At 33.7% G+C, this 19,603-nt stretch overlaps 1 protein-coding gene and 1 pseudogene across 4 annotated transcripts; one reads left to right on the top strand and one right to left on the bottom strand.

The window, feature by feature from the left end:
• Window positions 1-5,767: 5,767 nt before the first annotated feature.
• LOC146959507 (exocyst complex component EXO70C1 pseudogene) lies at window positions 5,768-8,452 on the bottom strand (annotated as a pseudogene). Its single transcript, XR_015024963.1, has one exon. The product of XR_015024963.1 is annotated as an exocyst complex component EXO70C1 pseudogene (transcript).
• A 1,826-nt stretch (window positions 8,453-10,278) lies between these two features.
• Window positions 10,279-18,725, top strand: LOC146959506 (serine/threonine-protein kinase PBS1-like). 3 transcript variants are annotated; one of them, XM_085741048.1, is made up of 6 exons: window positions 10,279-10,338; window positions 10,545-10,714; window positions 10,977-11,203; window positions 11,295-11,484; window positions 17,392-17,783; window positions 17,888-18,725. In XM_085741048.1, the coding sequence occupies exons 2-6, from the start codon at window positions 10,585-10,587 to the stop codon at window positions 18,365-18,367; spliced, it is 1,419 nt and encodes a 472-aa protein (XP_085597174.1). In that variant the 5' UTR covers window positions 10,279-10,338; window positions 10,545-10,584; the 3' UTR covers window positions 18,368-18,725. The 3 variants fall into 3 exon arrangements, with proteins under 3 accessions (XP_085597174.1, XP_085597173.1, XP_085597172.1); XM_085741047.1 differs by having other exon boundaries at window positions 10,279-10,366; XM_085741046.1 differs by having other exon boundaries at window positions 10,279-10,377.
• Window positions 18,726-19,603: the final 878 nt, after the last annotated feature.

Genomic DNA, 19,603 nt, shown 5'->3' with positions numbered 1-19,603 from the left:
ATTTGCACTAGTAGTACACTTACAATTGTGTTATTATGCATCTATTAAATAGTCTAGATGTAGATAGTAGTTATAAATTGTATCAACGCTATCTAAATGAAATTTTTTTTAGCAAAAGGGATCACAGTTTTGACCCTCATTTTCTTAAGTTTGATATTTGTGACAACTAAGTGTGTAACGCCCATTTCGATTGTTTAATTATCTTAAATGAGTTTTAAGATATATTTATATGATTGACGTGATTTATATGAGTTTTTAGATTATATTTATATAATCGGTGTGATTTATGTGATTTATATGAATTATGTGATTTTAGAGAATTTTATGAGATGTTGTGACTTATTTTATTATTTAATAAAATAAGATTTGAAAATAAAATAAATATTGAGTTGTGGGGCTGTTTTGTGAATTTAGAAAGTTTTGTGTAGAAATATATTTGTTATTTTGTGTTGAAATATATATGTTATCTGGTGTAGAAATATATTTGTTATTTTGTGTATAAATATATATGTTATCTGGTGTAGAAATATATTTGTTATTTTGTGTAGAAATATATTTGTTATTTGATGTATAGATATATTTGTTATTTGGTGTTAAAATATTATATACATATATATTTTGATGAAATATGCTATTATGTGTTATTTGGTGTATTAATATTATTTAGTGGGAGAATATATTTAGTGGAAGAGTATATTTAGTGAGAGAATATATTTAGTGGAGAAATATAATTATTTAGAATAAAGAGGCTTTGGGGCAGAATTGGAATTAAGAGAAAATAAGTAGGTTGAAATTTATATATAAAGAGGAGAGTCGGAGTTAGAAAATAAGGATTATGTGCAAACTGTTTTGGAGAAAGATGAGAAACCTAGAGAAGAGAAGAGTCAGAGAATGAGAAGATTGTAGAACCTTGTTGTCAATTAATCTAAGGTAAGGGTGAGACTAACTCTCAGTAATATTAAGTCTGTAATTCTGATAATTAGATTTAACATGTTGTAGGTTGAGTTTGTGCGGTTTTGAGAATTAGGGTTTTTAGAGAGATTTGATGATTAGATGATGAAAACTTGTTGAATTGATGTAGAAATTGTTACATACCTTAGATAATCATTAGGATGATAATTAAAATCAGTTTTGAGATAAGAACCAAGAGATTAGGTGAATTTTTGGAAATGAGATTATTAGTAATGAGATATTGTTATATATGCACTTTATGTATTGTTTACGATGCTTATGATGATGTGATTCATTCTTTAATGTTGATATGATATATAAGAATTGTTTATATGCTGCATATGTTGCTGTTTTGTTGTCGTTGACCATTAATGTCATAAAGTTGTAAATGTCGGTCTAAGTTGTAAAGTTGTAAGATGTCGTCCAAATTATTGGGGTCATATAAGATGTTCATGATGTTCAAGATGTTTAAGATGTAAGATGTTGAGTTCATGCATACTCATTCAAAGTTGAGGGCTTGATGCCCTATAGCTTTTGCTCAATTATGTTGGGGGCTTGATGCCCTGGAGCTTTTGCTCAATTATGTTGGGGGCTTAATTCTCTGGAGCCTTTTTACGCTCAATTATGTCGGGGGCTTGATGCCCTGATTGGTACCACATGCATTTGCATTGTCAAGATGATTTAAGATATTAAGAGTTGCATAGTCGAGTTGAAGTTGCATAGTCAAGTCAAAGTCATCAAGTTGTTAAAGATTAATTTACGAAGTTGATTATGAAGTTGATGTCGATGATTAATATGAAGTTGTTTATGATGATGATATGATGTTACATGATTATTATTATGATGTGTTGATGATGTTTATGTTGTTAAATGTAATTGATGAATTATATGCTTAACATTGTTGTTTGTGAAATCTCACCCCTTCTGCTTGAAAATGTTGCTCTTCGTATGGGTAACTTGCAGGTAACCAAGATTATTTGCGGTCGTGAGTAGACTCCTCACAAGTGTGTCTTAGGTGCTCTGATGCGTAACAGGATGAGAATTTTGTTATTGTCTTTCTATTCCTTACGTATTACTTTGAAAGTTTTTCATGAATTATTGCTGAACCAAGAAATTATGAGATTTTATGTTGAGGCCCTTGTGCCAAAGATTTATTTAAGTTGTTGAAATTATTCTGCTGCGAAGTTTAAAATAATATGATATTGGATTTTGAAGGATAAATATTTATTTATTCAGTTTATGTTTTTAGAAAAAGAATGTGACATTCCGTTTAAGTTGAATTACTCTGATTTTTATTATGAAATTTTTATGTTGGGAAAACGGTGTGTTACAAAGTGTCCCATTTTTTTTTTTATATTGATCAATGAGAAATGATTTTCCTATTTTTTCTATTAATCAAATATAAATATTTATCTTTTACCTTTTTATATATGAATGTCAAATATGTTTCTCGTGTTCTTTTTATGTATTTACTAGGTATATAACCCGTGCGTTGCACGGGTTTGAATATTTTGTTTTTAATTTATTAAAAAAAAATCAATTTGGGGGATTTCTATTGAATTACCCATTGACTCAAAAAATGGCTATTAAAATATTATTAAACTTACTATTATCTCATCAAGTGAATATAGATATAGTGTAGATAAAAATTACTTTTGATATAAATAATATTTCATTCAGCCCTATCAAAAATCAATTGAATCTTAGATGAATAGTGAATTATAATAAAATCTTCTTTATATATATATATATATATATATATATATATATATATATATATATATACACACACACTTGGTTTAGTTTATATACACTTTTTTTTACCTTTATTTAAATACATTTAGATTATAGAAAAACAATTATAAATTATAATTAGGTATTATCAAAATTATATTCTAACTTGAGTAAATGAAATTATTTTATTTAAAGAAAATAGAACGAAATGACTCAATTAAAAAAATATAAAAATAAGTCAAATGACTCGTTTTTCATATGTATCATTCAAACACTTCATGACGCCATGATTTTTAGTAAAAAAAAATAATTATTCATCTTCCACTCCAAAATAAAATTATTCATCTTAATCCCTTTTACAAATAGTTTTTTTATTAAATTTAATTTAAATAATAGTTCCACGTTTAATTTCATGCATATTATTTTTATGTTTGGTGATAAATACAAAACAACTTTTTTATTAAAATTAAATGTTGAATTTTAAAAACATGTGAAATCCGATTTAAGCACAATCTCTGCATTATCTGGCACCATAATTAGTGCAAATGAGACCATATTATGCCTTTAACCACCTGCATATATAATTTTTTCAATTCAATCAAGTCAATTGTAGTTAATGGTTTAAGTTTATTTTAGTTGAATATTTTTTCTGATTGAATTGTTTTTACCTTATTTGCAATAAATATAATCTTTTATTGTATAAATTCATTTAGCGTTTTTCCTAGGCAAATTACTACAAATGTGTAATTTGGATCATATCCTTTAACCTACAAATGTTTTTTCTAGCTTTTTTAGATGTATCACATCATCACAATTCTAGCTCAAGGATAAATAAAGCTTAATTTACAAAGATATATCGATAGATAGATGTCTAAGTAGATTCAAGATGTCGAACATAAAATAGTGAAAGATATGCTAACAACTCTTTGGTTAATTTAATGTTTATCTTAATTTTAGCTTATTAGGAAAAAGGTTAATCTCTAAAAAGTTAAAATTAAATAAAGTATGGCTAAAATATTTGTATATGAGAGAGTAACTTGAGTCCCTCTTACAATACTCAATACATATAAATGGCTAGAAAGAGTGAAACAAAACTACAATACAAAATTCAAGAGTGGCTATCCAAGAGTTGCTTGAGAAAGTGACGGTGACCTGAAATCCAAAATCTGTACTATAAACATTTAGCACTTGTAGACAAAATCACATAATTATAAACACAATTGTTAAGGATAGGAAAAAAATAGGATTTCAAAGGATAGTATGATAAAACTACTTTTAAATATAATAATAAGACAATAGAAATTAATACAAATGGTAACATACCTTGTATATAAGTGCCAATTTTTTCCTAGATCATTGAGTAAGAAACCATGTATAGTAAGTAGTAAGAGGTTGACTACACATCACATACCACCAGAAAACAAAAGCTTGAAAAACAACCATATATATACACATATGAGCATGTGAAATTTTTTTGTTGAAAAGTTGTCAATTATGGCCTTATAAATGTAATGTAAGTATATAGAAGGTGAAGGATATGAAACCGATTGATAAAAGTTATAATAGAATACTAAAAGGCTAGAGTTAAAAATACTTGCAAATTTCCTTTTAAAAAAATAATACTTGCAAATTAATAAGTTAAGAATTGCATTAGAGTTGACACGACAATTACATTTGTTTTTTGACATAGCAATGGTTCATATATATTTCACATTTGATAGTTGGTGGGCAAGGGCAAGTAGCCATAAATTCATTTATGATAAAATGAAGTTCCAAATTAATCATATTATGATAAATAAAAAATAATATTGCATTCCCAAACAAAAATTCTACCCAAGTATATTTAATATTCTAAATAATTTGATCACTTACACGTTTTTGTTTTACTTTTATACTATATATTTATATTTGCTTGATTTTGGAATAATATATACTATAATTTAATTTAGGGTCTTGTTAACAAGTGCTCCCGGGGCACTCTTTAAGCATTTCAAAAGGAGAAATTATTCCATAAAAAGTCAAATATTTCAATTTTCAATGCATTGATTACAAAATATCTCAAAAAAAGTTACCTTATAAAGGTCTTAAAGAGTGTCCTAGGGGCACTCGTTAACATTTTCCTTTAATTTAATGCATCAATTTTATGTTATAGGAGTTATATAGTTAAGACGTTGAGTGTCACATCATCTCAGTGTTGACAATATTAAAAGAATTAATCGCACAATAATCAACATGCCAACCCCTCAAAAAAGATATCAAAACATTAATTTCATCTAATTATTTTGCGACAAACATTTGTCATGTGTATGAATTTTATAATGAACTATAATTAATTTACTTAATTTTTTAAAAAGATATAAAAATACTAAATTCAATTAATTAGTGACCAATATTGTATCTCTTGCATGAGAGATAGACTTAAAGTAATAAAAAAAACTAGAGAATAATGACTTATGTATAAAAAAGAAACTGATAAATGCATGCCAAAAATGTAACTAAGGTGGTATGATATTTATCTCCACTCAACTCACACACACACGTATATAAAGTGTGATGACATATTCTCATCTCAAAAATGACAATATTAAAAACATTAATCGCACAATAATCAACATGCCAACCCCTCAAAAAAGATATCAAAACATTAATTTCATCTAATTATTTTGCGACAAACATTTGTCATGTGTATGAATTTTATAATGAACTATAATTAATTTACTTAATTTTTTAAAAAGATATAAAAATACTAAATTCAATCAATTAGTGACCAATATTGTATCTCTTGCATGAGAGATAGACTTAAAGTAATAAAAAAAGGAAAATGCTACTTTTCAAGAAAAATAGCTTCAAGAATTTTTCAAGAAATAGTTGGCAAATTTTAATTGGATGATTTATTTGTCCACTTCCTATTTTTCAGCCACACCTCCTTGAATTGTGGCAAATAGTGCATTGTGATTGGCTATTCTTTATTCTTGAAGAATTCTTGATGTTATTTTTCTAGAGATATAGCATTGCTCATAAAAAAACTAGAGAATAATGACTTATGTATAAAAAAGAAACTGATAAATGCATGCCAAAAATGTAACTAAGGTGGTATGATATTTATCTCCACTCAACTCACACACACACACACGTATATAAAGTGTGATGACATATTCTCATCTCAAAAATAAAAGGAAATAAGTGATGAGTTTCATGTCCTCCTTCGAGGCATGGACGTAACATTTCCAACAAAAAAATCGTCAATCAATGTCTCAATGTCGTCTGGATGATACTTTATGTACTTATCAATATGTCTTCCTGTTTCTAGATGATGTTTAAATCTTCCCATAAAGGAGCGATACGCAGGTATGACCAAGGCAGATATTGAAACTCTTAACTCTGATTGAAGTTGTTCATCGCTCACCATCCAACTACTTTGTGTCTTGTGAATATCTTCAAACATGGAATTGAAACACTTAAACCTCTCTCTCAAAACCTGCTTAGACACCTTGTTCCCTTGTTGATGAAGGCCATCTGGGTTAAGGCACTGCAACACCTTAGTCCAAGTCTCTCTCTGATAACTCTTATGGTGGAACTTCAAACTTGTTTGCCTCCTCCTACACCAGTTATCACCCATGGACTCATGAAGATCAACACACCCTTTAATCTTTTGCACTATGTATCTCCCATTGTTCATTAGAAAAACACATCGTAAAGCCATATCCCTATATAACTTGGACTTCCTTTCAGTATTTTCATCTAAAAGGTCCATAATTGTCATCAATTGAACTACAAAAGGTGATTTGTTAGGCTCCCCATCTAAATTTTGATCCCTTGTTTTATCTTTGTTTTCTTCGTTTTGAATATCTACGGTGGATGTGGATGTACCCTTATTATTACTATCATCAACATAATGGTGTCCTATAGTAGCAAGATAATCTTCTGAACAATATTGGTAAAACACTTGCTCCAACGTCACTTTGTATTCACATGCGTATTTAAGATAATTCATGACATAACGAGTCAATGGATGAACCGCTCCGTGTGGGACTGGAATCCTTTCATTATCACCCTTGATGGAGTTTTCCAAATCATAAAACATTGAAACGACAGCCTTTATTATTGCATGCTTTGTCATAGTCATCTCGTATGCCAAATCCTTGGCACATTGCTCTAAACCATCATCATTAATGAGTATAATGACAGGTTCCACGTCATCCCTCAAGGTCTCATACATATCTAGGAATTTGAACAATTTCTCCGATGATGGCTTGGTTAAAACCACCGCTTGAGCAAAATTGAGAAAATTGATGATGACAGCTCGTGCAAGATCACCAAACATGCCATGAGATATAGAGGGCTGATTTGGGAATATTGAATTGTATAATTTCCGTTCAATGTTGAAGAGGACGGTAGTGCAATGCCGAAATGCTTTGTTCCATGTCAAAATTTCTCCTTCTAGTGATTCCCATTGCATTTTATAAACATCCCCCATCCTTGCACATGTGTATCCTAATTTTTGCATCACATTTTTAAAAGCATTTCGCCTGAAATTAGTAATGGTCATGCAACACTCTGTATGATAGCCCGCGTTAATCATGGCGGTGGCAATTCTGTTCATGACAAAAAGTTCTTCTGTTGAGAAAGCTGGCAATAAGTTTCCATCTTTGTCATCCTCGTCAACTAGGTTGCTGGACCTTAGAGATTCCCTCTCGTCTTGCAGATCAAATTGAAGTTGAAGGGAACCAAAGGACGAAGATTTCACGGGTGGTGGCGTTGGTCTTGAAGTTTTTGATTTGGGGTGATGTAGAATAGCACAAAGGTCATTCTCTAAAATAAACATTGCCTTTTCTAGGGCAGAGCTTGTTTTATCTAAGAAGAAACCACTTAAACTCATGGTGGTAGACAACTGGAGGATCCGATCCACTCCATCTAGAAATAAATTGTCGTCATTTAGATCTTGCCCAAACCTGCTTCTTCTACCTCTACGCCCTCTATTGTATTTATCCATCATAGATTCTAACGATTTATGCAACACAACCACGCAACTGGGAATTTCTTCCCTCGAAATTGAATTTGTAGTTTTTGCGTTGTTGAGGAAACAATCCACATCTTCCAAAACCTGTGGGAGAGGGATCAAATCATCTAATTGCTCGTGGAGTTTGTCCTTTTCTTCTTCCCATTGTTGACTCCCAATGTCAACAATATCACCGCTTCTTGACGAGAAGCTCCACAACTTGTCCATTGATCGCTACCAAACCCAATGTCTAGGTAGTTACTAATAATTTTGTTCCTCCACGAGCGTATTGATATTTATTATCACTAAAGAAATAATTATATATTTGAGTATTGCATGAAAATAACATGATCAGTTTTAAGATGAAAAATTCGTTTTCATTTTAGTCACCTCTCCAAATTCTAATTTAAGATTGCTTGCTTGTCTGCAGCCAGACAATTTAAATGTTTGATTGGGTTGATTGTTCATCCAATTGATGTTGCTTAATTATTTTTCCTCCAAATTTTTTGTTCATATTTTTCTTTCTATTTTATCTCACTCTCCAACTATTTAGGTGGAAAGTTGGCTCGCAAGGTGTTTTGACCAATGACTCAAATGTGAAGGCATTCCGATGTTTGTGCATTATCCATGTCCATCATTTTACATCTTAATAAGGGAGGTTCTTACTTTTAGATTGAGTTATAATATTCTAACAATCAATTTTTGACAACTTTCACACGGTATGTACAAAGTTATAAAATATTATTATTTCTTTTTATTTTGTTTCATTTCGGTTTCCTTTTTCTTTATATAACAAAAATTTCAATTTCTCTCTCAAGGTAAACAATTTTCCCACTCTCCTCAATATTTTCCCTTTTTTTGTCGATCAACTCTTTCCTCTCTTTTCCCTAAAAATAAAATAAAAATAAAAATATTTCCTCTCTCATTCAACCCCTCTAGAAAGTTAACTAATCGCCTACTCTATTCGCCTACCCTATTCATGCAGTGAACAAATTTTGGTTGATGTTAACCTGTTGAAGATGTTCAAGTCTAACTTTGATGCAATATATTATTATTGTGTATGGATCTATGTATCTATTCTAATTTTATGACTTTTTTGTATATTTAGAAAAGAGATGTGATGAAATGGATATGATGTAGGAGAAAAAATAGTTATAAAGGGCCGAAGAAGAAAGTGACATAGAATATGCAGTTCAATTTAGAAAGAGTCGCGCATGGGGTGAGAAAGTGTTGGAAAGATACTTGGTCAAAAAGTAAAAATAAAATCTGAATGATTTTATTTTAATCCAAAGGCTATTATTGAATGCTCTCATCTCTCACATTAAAAATCCTCTCATTTGATAAATATATATAGTCAAGATCCGTTGATACCAAATCTCAACCATCTATTTTTTTAATCTAAAGGTCCATAATTGTTTGTTAACATCACATTGTGTGTCAACATTTAGTAGACATGTGAGACACAACATTGCTATGCATGACCTTTTAAACTATTTGTAGAAGGTCAACAATCTGTTGCTAGGAAGTCGAATACGTCTAACACAAATGATATAAATCATGTTGATTGTTATAACACACTTTCTTTTTCTTATATTTTACCACTTTGCTTGAAAGGACTTTGAAGACTACCTATCCCACGGTTAAAATCATGGTTCGTAATCCCGCAAGCGTGAAGTCTTAAGTCAAGTCCGCACATGCGTGAGAGAGCCGTACACCAGAACATCTACCGACCTAAGTGTCGATCTTTTTTTTTTGTGGATTAGTAAAAAATTTCACACGTGTCTCATTCTTCATAAATATTTATGTCCATCTAAATATATATAAAAAAACATTCCTAATGAAATAGTGATTTTAAGAGGAAAAAACAATAGTCAATATTAATTTAATTTATTCTTAGTTTTTCTTAAAATAAATAGTGTTTTCAAACGATTTTAAGTGTTTTTAGAAAGCATCCTAGAAGCTCCCATAGTTTAAATTTAGACTAGTAACAAAAAAGGGTTAAATATGTTTTTGGTCCCTATAAATATACCAACTTTTCGTTTTGGTCCCTCTAAAATTTTCCTTCAACTTTTAGTCCCTATAAAATTTTCAATCACTACTTTTGGTCCCTATTTTTAAATTAATTTTTGTATTTTTTAATGAAATTATGCAGAAATGTATTGTAGAATATTGTAATAAAAATTCCCATAAAAAATTAGAATTTTTTAACAAAACATGAATTAAATATGAATTTTTAACCGTAAAAAATGTAAAAATTCATATTAAATTCATGTTACGTTAAAAAATTCTAATTTTTTTTGGGAGATATTCTTATAATATTCTGAATTTTTATGCAAATTTTTATTCAAAAATATGAATTCTACATATGATTTTACTTTAAAAGAGGGACCTAAAGTAAAAAAGGAAAATTTTTAAGGGACCAAAAGTTGAAGGAAAATTTTAGAGGGACTAAAACAAAAAGTTGGTATATTTATAGGGACCAAAAACATATTTAACAAAAAAAAATGATTTAAAAGAGTAATTTAAAAAAGTGTGTTAATTGATGACGGAATATTTTGGGGGGTTTATATTGATGGAGTTAAAAAGAGAAAGCCGCGTGGTAAGTGTGTGATCACTACAAGATCATTCCCTTTCTCGCTCGCTCGCTCCCTGCTGTCAGTCTAATCAAAGTCTTTGCTAGTTGTTAGTTGTTTGTAATAATCCCAAAAGCTTAAGCTTAGCTTGCTCTGTTTTTGTTTGTTCAGCCACCACCAAGGCTTTTCAATTTTGATTTGTTAATATTTTATTTATTTATTTATGATTTTTGATATTGATAATTAGAGAATCAATCAATCGAATCTATCTATCTATCTATTTGTAGAATTGGGAGATGAGCCTGCCCCTGCCCTTGAATTGACTGAATGGGTTGTTTTTCGTGTTTCGATTCGAAGGAGGATGAGAAGTTGAATCCTAATCAGCATCAACATCAGGAAACCCATCATCATCACGATCATAATAATATTTCTAGATTGCCCTCTTCCGGACCCTCTGGTCAGTTTTTATTCCTTTATATTATATTCATGATGATCATGAGATGATCTATCTGTATGTTTCTCATTCTGATCTGATGATTGATTATGTTATCCCAATCCAATCCAATCCAATCCAATTCTTTCTTTCTTTCTTTACAAATAAATAGATAAATATTATATCTATCTAGGAGATCAGATCCATCTTAGTTTAAGTTAAAAGTTGAAGTTGACTTCACATGACCATGAGTTAGTTAATAATTATGCCTTTTCCTCCAATTCAGGAGTGGAAAAGCTGCGGTCAACAAGTAATGGATCTTCCAAAAGGGAATTGCAATTGCAATTGCAATTGCCTGCTGCTCTCAAAGACGGACCACCTGGCCAAATTGCCGCTCAAACTTTTACTTTCCGTGAACTTGCCGCTGCTACCAAAAACTTCAGGCCTCAGTCCTTTTTAGGGGAAGGTGGTTTCGGAAGGGTCTACAAGGGACGCCTTGAAACCACGGGTCAGGTATTATATCCTTCTATGCATCCATCCTTCTTTCAACTTTCTTATCCTACAATTACAAACCATTCTCATTATCTTATCTTATCCTATACAGGCTGTTGCTGTTAAACAGTTGGACAGAAACGGTCTCCAGGGTAATCGGGAGTTCCTTGTCGAGGTTCTCATGCTCAGTCTTCTACACAGCCCTAACCTTGTCAGTCTCATTGGATACTGTGCCGATGGCGACCAACGCCTCCTAGTTTATGAATTTATGCCATTGGGATCGTTGGAAGACCATCTTCACGGTATCTAGTTAATATTTTCCATGCTGCTCCTTTCTAATGTATATGACTATAGTTGATTGTCACATAGAAGCTGGCAGTAGGATCGCATGATCATGAATTGAAATTGTAGTTTGTTTAGCAAATCATCCGACACATTGATTAGGATGATTTATCGTGGCATCCCTCAAAAAGCGTCAGCAACAATAAGGGTCAGCTATAAAATGAAAATCAAATTGAAATTAGTTTAAGCCTTTATACAACTTGGTAACTTTTCTTGTTTAGTAATCTCTCTCCCTCCCTCCTATTTAAGTTTGTGTTGAGGTAGAGATGCGTACGTGTACAGCCTCTCCACTCGGGGGTAAGACTGCATACATCTACCCTCCTCAGACCCCTGACGGGAGTCTCGTGCATTGGGCTGCCTTTTTTTATTTATTGAGGTAGAGGGGATCGTTGAGGCTTAGCTTTTGGATTGGAGCCAGGCTTTTTGACAAAGAAAACTACATGTTAGTTCGTTCTGAATAAAAGTAGAATGCCTTAAGACTCCTTCCAAAATTTCATATATTAAAAATAAATAAATTAAAGGAATGTTTTAAACAATAAGTGTTTTCAGAATTATTAGTTAAACATGTGAAAATAATGATAATGAGATAATAATTTCAAATTCAGAAGTACAAGCTTGAAGGTACTTTATTAATTGTTTTAGCCTTCTTCTCAAAGTACAAGCTTGACCGTGAGTGTGTGCGTGTGTGTATAGACCTGGTCCGAAAACCTTGATAGGAATTCCTACAATGACGGTACTTTATTAATTGTTTTAGCTTTCTTATATGGAAATATATTTACTAGAGATGTTTGCAAGAATGAATAAGAGTTGAAGTGACTGAAATGATTTAGAATGAATGACTTGTTTATTACACAATGATGTATACAAGCTTATATACAAGAGAGAATCTCTCAATAAAGCATAATATAAGAAAACTAAATCAACCATAATAAATAGAGAATAATCAACAATCCCCCTCAAGCTGGAGCATGTATATCATATGCATCCAGCTTGTTACATATTCAATCAATCTGAGGTCCTCGTAGAGGTTTGGTGAAGATATCGGCTAGTTGATCATTGGAGCTTACTGAAGAGGTTTTAATGATGTCGGAAAGGATCTTCTCTCTGATAAAGTGGCAATCAACTTCTATGTGTTTAGTCCTCATGAAAAACGTGATTTGACGAAAGATGCAATGTCGATTGATTATCACACTTAAGTTCCATATGACCCAATTCACAAAATTTTAACTCTTCTAACAAGTGCTTCAACCATAAAAGTTCACAAGTATCATGTGCCACAACACGATACTCCGCCTCAGTACTTGACCTTGCAACAACAATTTGCTTTTTACTTTTCCATGAAATTAAGTTTCCTCCCATTAAAACACAATAACCTGAAGTAGATCTTCTATCATTCACATCACCGGCCCAATCTGCATCTGAATATCCAATAATATTGTTATGGCCTCTGTCTGAATAAATAAGTCCTTTTCTAGGCGACCCTTTAATATACCTCAAGATTTGAACTACAACAGTCGAATGGCTATCATAAGGTGAGTTCAGAAATTGACTTACAACACTAACAACAAACAAAGTATCTGGTCTAGTCATAGTGAGATAATTCAGCTTCCCAACTAACCTGTATCTGCCTGGGTTAGAATACAACTCTCCTTGATTCAGTAAAAGCTTCACATTGGGGTCCATAGGAGTATCAGTTGGTTTACAATCAAGCATCCCTGTCTCTTCCAAGATATCAAGAACATATTTTCTCTGAGAAATAACAATGCCTTCTTGGGACTGAGCTACTTCAATCCCAAGAAAATAACGCAATCGACCTAAATCTTTGTTTGAAAGTGGCTGAATAAATGCTGCTTTAGGTCTTTAATGTGTTCTTGATCATTACCGGTAATAACAATGTCATCTACATATACAACCGAATTGATGACTTTGTTCAAAGATGAATGTTTAAAGAATACATAATGATATGTTTCACTACGAATCATGGCAAACTGTTGAATAACCTTGCTGAATTTTGTGAACCAAGACCGAGGTGATTGTTTTAAACCATACAATGATTTTTGTAACATGCAAACAAGGCCATACTCCCCTTGAGCAATAAAGCCGGTGGTTGCTCCATATAAATCCCATCTTGTAAGTCACCATGCATGAATGCATTTTTAATATCAAGTTGATACAAAGGCCAATGTTTCACAACAACCATTGACAAGAAAAGACGAAGAAAGGCCATTTTAGCAACGGGATAAAAGGTATCAATGTAGTCAAGGCCATAAATTTGAGTGTATCTTTTTGCTACTAATCGAGCTTTCCAACAGTCTACCTGTCCATCAGGGCCTACTTTATAGCAAAGATCCATCGACAACCAACTTCAGATTTTCCATGAGGAAGTGGAACAAGCTTCCATGTACTACTAGACTCCAATGCATTCATTTCAGCAATCATTGCTTGTTGCCATCCTGGATGAGCCAATGCTTCCTTGACGGTCTTAAGAATAGAGATAGCAGACACAAAAGCATGATGCAATGGAGACAAGCTATGATAACTCAAAAATTAATATAGGATGCAGATTAGAAGTAGACCGATTAGCTTTATGAAGAGCAATAGGTAAGTCGATTGATGGATCAGGTGGGTCAACAACGGGAGAAAGGATTGGAACAGAACCTGAATCATCAGGAATAGTAGGGGTAGTTTCTTGAACAATATTGTCAAAATCGGTAGGAGCACTCTCTGGAGCTGCAACATGTCGACGTCCATAAGTAACACCATAACGACGGAACTCAGGACGACTCTGGCTGTGGAGGTCGCCAAGTATGGACAAATGGTTCAAATCGAGGAATTGGTAACACCTGAGAGTTAGAATCTGATGTAGTTGGTGTTGTAAAGGAAGGTGTATCCTCAAAGAAAGTAACATCTGCAGAGACTTAAAAACGCTGTGTAGATGGACAATAACATTGATAACCTTTTTGAACTCTCGAGTACCCCAAAAACACACACTTGACAGCTCGTGGAGACAATTTGTCACGACCAGGAGAAAGATCATGAACAAAACAAGTAGAGCCGAAAACTCGAAGTGGGACAAAATACAAGGTTTCCATAGGAAACAAGAGAGAATGTGGAATCTCATTATCCAAAACTGATGATGTCATACAGTTGATCAAATAACAGGCTGTGAGAACCACATCACCAACTAGATGACAATGTTTCCGCTCAGCGACACCATTTTGTTGCGGTGTGTGCAAACAACTAGACTGATGTGTGATACCATGTGTAATAAATAAATAAGGAGTTGAATTGTGCACAAAAGTATTCTTTGGCATTGCCACTTCTCAAAACTTTGTTGTTTTACCAAATTGAGTCTTTATCTCTGAACAAAAAGTATTAAATGCACCAAATTAGGACCCCAAATATCAGAATGCACAATATCAAAGGCATGCCTGGATCTTTTACTGGCACTGCTATTAAAAGATGTTCGAACATATTTGCCAAGCTGACACGACTCACACTCAAGAGACTTTAAATGTGAGTTGTGGAACCAACACTTTTAACTTATCTAGACTTGGATGACCTAAATGACGATGAATGATATCTGGAGATGCGGAAACATTGCATATAGTTGATAAAGGTGATTGAAGGTAATAGAGACCTTGTTGTTCAGAGCCTGCTCCAATTGTATTTCCCGTACTTTGGTCTTGTATAAAGAGAGAGCCAGAAGTAAATGTTATTGAACGATTGAGAGAACAAGTTAGCTTACTGATTGAAATCAAATTAAAGGGGCAACCAAGTACAAATAACACTTTTAATCTAAGGATAGAGATTGTAAATGTGAAGCTTGACCAATACCAATAACTTGTGCCTTAGAACCATTAGCAAGGGTAATGCTATGAGGTATTTTAGGAGGTGACAAGTTATAAATAGGAAACGGGTTACCTACTACATGATCAAAAGCACCAAAATCTAAAATCTATGACCCCATAGAGTGAGATAGGCAAACTGTAGAATTACTGAAATGAGCCAATGTGACTGATGTTGAAACCTCTTGAGCAGCCATCATATACAAACTAAATAACGGACTAAACAAACCGTAGAGTGTTCAACAATAGTGATGAATGTGCAGATATACACAGTAGACAAATGTTCACAATCACAGAAAACTCCAAAACTTTTCTCAAACGTTGTCTAGCATTGCAGAAACAGTCAACCAACTGAAAGTTTCAATGCTAAGAAACAGAAACCATGAGAACCCGACACAGCTGAAGCGAAAAACTACTGAAACGCTCCCCAAACATGAGACCCAATAACTGGAAGTCTGGAAGGGATACCAAAAGAATCAGGACCAAAAACCGAGCCTGTTGGAAAAATCGCCGTAGAAAACGGACCATCAGAGGGCGGCGCATGGCCTACACACGCGCGTAAGGTGGACCATTGTTGGCGGCGCATGAGAAATAATACGGCTGCACGGTTACTGGAGATGGTAGATCGGAGGGCTCTGATCACGATGGTGGAGTGCGTGTCACCATCAAGGCTCTGGTGATGGAACCCTAAAATCGAAAATAAAGCCAGAACCGAACCATAGTGCTCTGGTACCAACTTAGAAGTCGTGGTTGGGCCTAACACAACCGCTGTAAAAAACGGACCATCAGAGGGCGGTGCATGGCCCACACACACGCGTAAGGTGGACTATTGTTGGCGGCGCATGAGAAATAATACGGCTGCACGGTTACTGGAGATGGCAGATCGGAGGGCTCGGCTCTGATCACGATGGTGGAGCGCGTGTCACCGGCAAGGCTCCGGTGATGGAACCCTAAAATCGAAAATAGAGCCAAAACCGAACCATCTAGTACCAACTTAGAAATCGTGGTTGGACCTAACACAACCCCACAAAACTGGCTTTTGAGGTGAGGATTGCCCTCACTTATAAACACATTGTCAGGCCATCTCCTATCCGATGTGGGACACTTAACACATTCCCTCATGACCAATACTATTGAGCTTGGTTCGTGTACATAACTGGTGGGTGGCCCGATAGCGGAAACCTGATAGCAGGTGGCCCAATGGATCTTGAAGAGACTCTGATACCAACTTAAATGATTTAGAATGAATGACATGTTTATTACAATGATGTATACAAACTTATGTACAAGAGAAAATCTCTCAATAAAGCAAAATAAGCAAACTAAATCAACCATAATAAATAAAGAATAATCAACAAAGTGAAATGCCTTTTAAAAAAAAAAAAAGAGTTGAAATGAAATGCATTCCCATTGTAAGATCTGGAACCTGAACATCAATTGAATTTCTTGGTTGATAGAATATAAAAGTGAGGTCATTATTGTGTCATCAAGTCTTGTAATTGCAAGATCAAGGTGTCATAAAGTATCAGATTTTGTCACTAATGACTAATGAAACTTTCACAAATCTATGCCATAGATTCTATAAGAAGGATGGAGAAATGCATCTTGAACTGCTTAAGGGATGCATGTTAGCTCCTTCAAGAGATAATAGAAAGAATAATTTTCACACTAGAAAGTTTATATGTATGATCAACTCGAAAAGGTTTCCTGAGAAGCCTGATTAACTTAGTGTCTGTGTGGAATAGCCTTCCTTTTAGATTCCGAATTACAGAAAAGGAATACCATACATTTGATAATCATTGTATTGTCTGCTAGAGGTGTTTTGGTTTATCCTTTACTGTTTTTGTCTTCTGATGATTGGGAAGTCTCCCTAAATTTGGGAAGAATAGAGGATAAATGCTGTTTGTACATCACTGCATTCTTAAAACATAATGCATTTAACTTCTTTTATTGACAAGAACATAATGCATTTAACTTGATAAAAACTTGTGTTAACTCATTGTTTATCGACTCATGCAGATCTCCCCCCGGATAAGGAGCCATTAGATTGGAACACTAGAATGAAAATAGCTGCTGGTGCCGCAAAAGGATTGGAATACCTACATGACAAGGCAAATCCTCCAGTAATTTATAGGGACTTCAAGTCATCTAATATATTACTTGATGAAGGTTATCATCCAAAGCTTTCTGACTTTGGTTTGGCAAAGCTTGGTCCTGTTGGGGACAAATCACATGTTTCCACTCGTGTCATGGGAACTTATGGTTACTGTGCTCCTGAATATGCTATGACTGGACAACTGACTGTAAAATCTGATGTATATAGTTTTGGTGTAGTCTTTTTGGAGCTAATTACTGGCCGTAAAGCCATTGACAGCACCCGCCCCCATGGAGAACAAAACCTTGTCACATGGGTAGTTCTATGATATTTTCCTGTCATTTTAAGTTAATTTATCTTGCATCAACTTATGATCGCATAACAATGGAGTGATAATGGTGGTTTCATATTTTTGAGCAGGCACGGCCTTTGTTCAATGACCGTAGGAAGTTTTCAAAGTTGGCAGATCCACGGTTGCAGGGGCGGTATCCCATGCGAGGTCTTTACCAAGCTCTAGCTGTGGCATCAATGTGCATTCAAGAGCAGGCAGCTGCACGTCCTCTGATTGGGGATGTGGTGACTGCCCTCTCTTATCTTGCCAACCAGGCACATGATACCAACAATGCTAGTATTGGTAATAATAAGGGAACTGGTGATGAGAAAAGGAATAGAGATGATAAAGGTGGAAGAATATTAAAAAATGATGAAGGTGGAGGATCTGGACGCAGATGGGATTTGGAAGGATCTGAGAAAGATGACTCCCCACGTGAAACTGCAAGGATGTTAAACAGGGATCTTGATAGAGAACGTGCTGTGGCTGAAGCCAAGATGTGGGGAGAGAACTTAAGAGAAAAAAGACGACAGAGTGTGCAGGGCAGTTTTGACGCTTCTAATGCCTAGTTTACATTCTGCAAATCCGAGCACTGTCTTCTGTAATATCTTGATTGTGGCCATTCGAGGTGAATTTTTTTTGGAATCTCATCTTTCGTAGAGCTGGTCTAGGACAAGCCTGAATGGTCATTTTGGCGTTGACCGGGCTCTAATTTGTTTGCAGTGGATGCAACGAAACATTATGAACCTGGTACCAAATCTGCCTTTTATGCACTTCGTTTTCCTTAATGTATTTAATTTGCCCGGTGGTCATGGGCATACCGAAGTTGTACATTATTTGCTGGTATTAGGAGCGCAAGGTTACAAAACTGTTGTTTTAAAAAAGATGCTCCCGTAAAAAGATGCAAGAATAAAATACATGTTCTAACTTCCTTGTTTTTAGGTTTTGCCCGAGCTGTTACGAGAGATTCCAACAATATTCTGAGTAAGCTCTAACAGTTTGCTATAATTTCGTTATCCAACTAACATTCAATTATTGGTAAAAAAAGGAACTAGCATTCAGTTAGAGGTGGCAAAATTAATAATTTATCCATCATCTATCGTGTTCATCCATTTATTGTACGGATCGTTAGAAGTCCATTTGCTATACATACAAGTCTATTGGATTATAATTATTTATATAAAACTAAAAAAAAAAAAATGAATTGCTTTACCCCCCTACATTTTATAAAAATTGGGAAATTATACCCTATACCCATACGTTTATACCTTCACCCCAACAAATCATTGATAATTCCAAAATTGCCTTCTTTATCATTTAATTTTCTACATCCATATTCTTCATCCTATGTTCAACATTCATGAGTCCAACATGAGTTCACCCCCACATACCATGGTAGTGCATATTTTTTGAAAAACTATTTTAAACATGTCTTGTTCACCCTCACATAAAATTTCATTCACTGAAGTTTCCAGTTTTTTTTTTTTGTGAGATTTTGGAAAACTCATAGCATTCTTCCAGTGTGTTGATTTTACCGGAAAAGTTCAACAATGATTTATTTACATTGATTCGATTTAGAAATTTTTACTTTGAAAACTTTTTTTTGAACAGGTTTTACTTTGAAAATTTGTTTAAACTGAATTGAATTAATCATTGATTTTTATGTTGGAAAAAAAATACTGAATTGATTCATAAGTTTTATATATTTGGAACATCACAAAACAAGCACACTTGGATAAAACTTTATCCTCGATTGTACCGGAAAAAAAAAATCTTCAGCAAATCTATTGATGATATGAATTTTC

Source organism: Medicago sativa, chromosome 1 (assembly GCF_051527215.1).
Source record: "Medicago sativa cultivar Bolivia chromosome 1, Bolivia_mono, whole genome shotgun sequence".
Lineage (NCBI taxonomy): Eukaryota > Viridiplantae > Streptophyta > Magnoliopsida > Fabales > Fabaceae > Medicago > Medicago sativa.
The sequence above is the reverse complement of the archived record's forward strand: the minus strand, read 5'-3'. Positions and strand labels throughout refer to the sequence as shown.

Excerpts from the sequence above, each read along its gene's own strand:
- LOC146959506 (XM_085741048.1), top strand. The coding sequence starts at position 10,585 with ATGGGTTGTTTTTCGTGTTTCGATTCGAAGGAGGATGAGAAGTTGAAT. Across the intron at positions 10,715-10,976 it reads GCCCTCTTCCGGACCCTCTG|GAGTGGAAAAGCTGCGGTCA; the intron begins GTCAGTTTTTAT and ends CCTCCAATTCAG. Across the intron at positions 17,784-17,887 it reads AACAAAACCTTGTCACATGG|GCACGGCCTTTGTTCAATGA; the intron begins GTAGTTCTATGA and ends ATTTTTGAGCAG.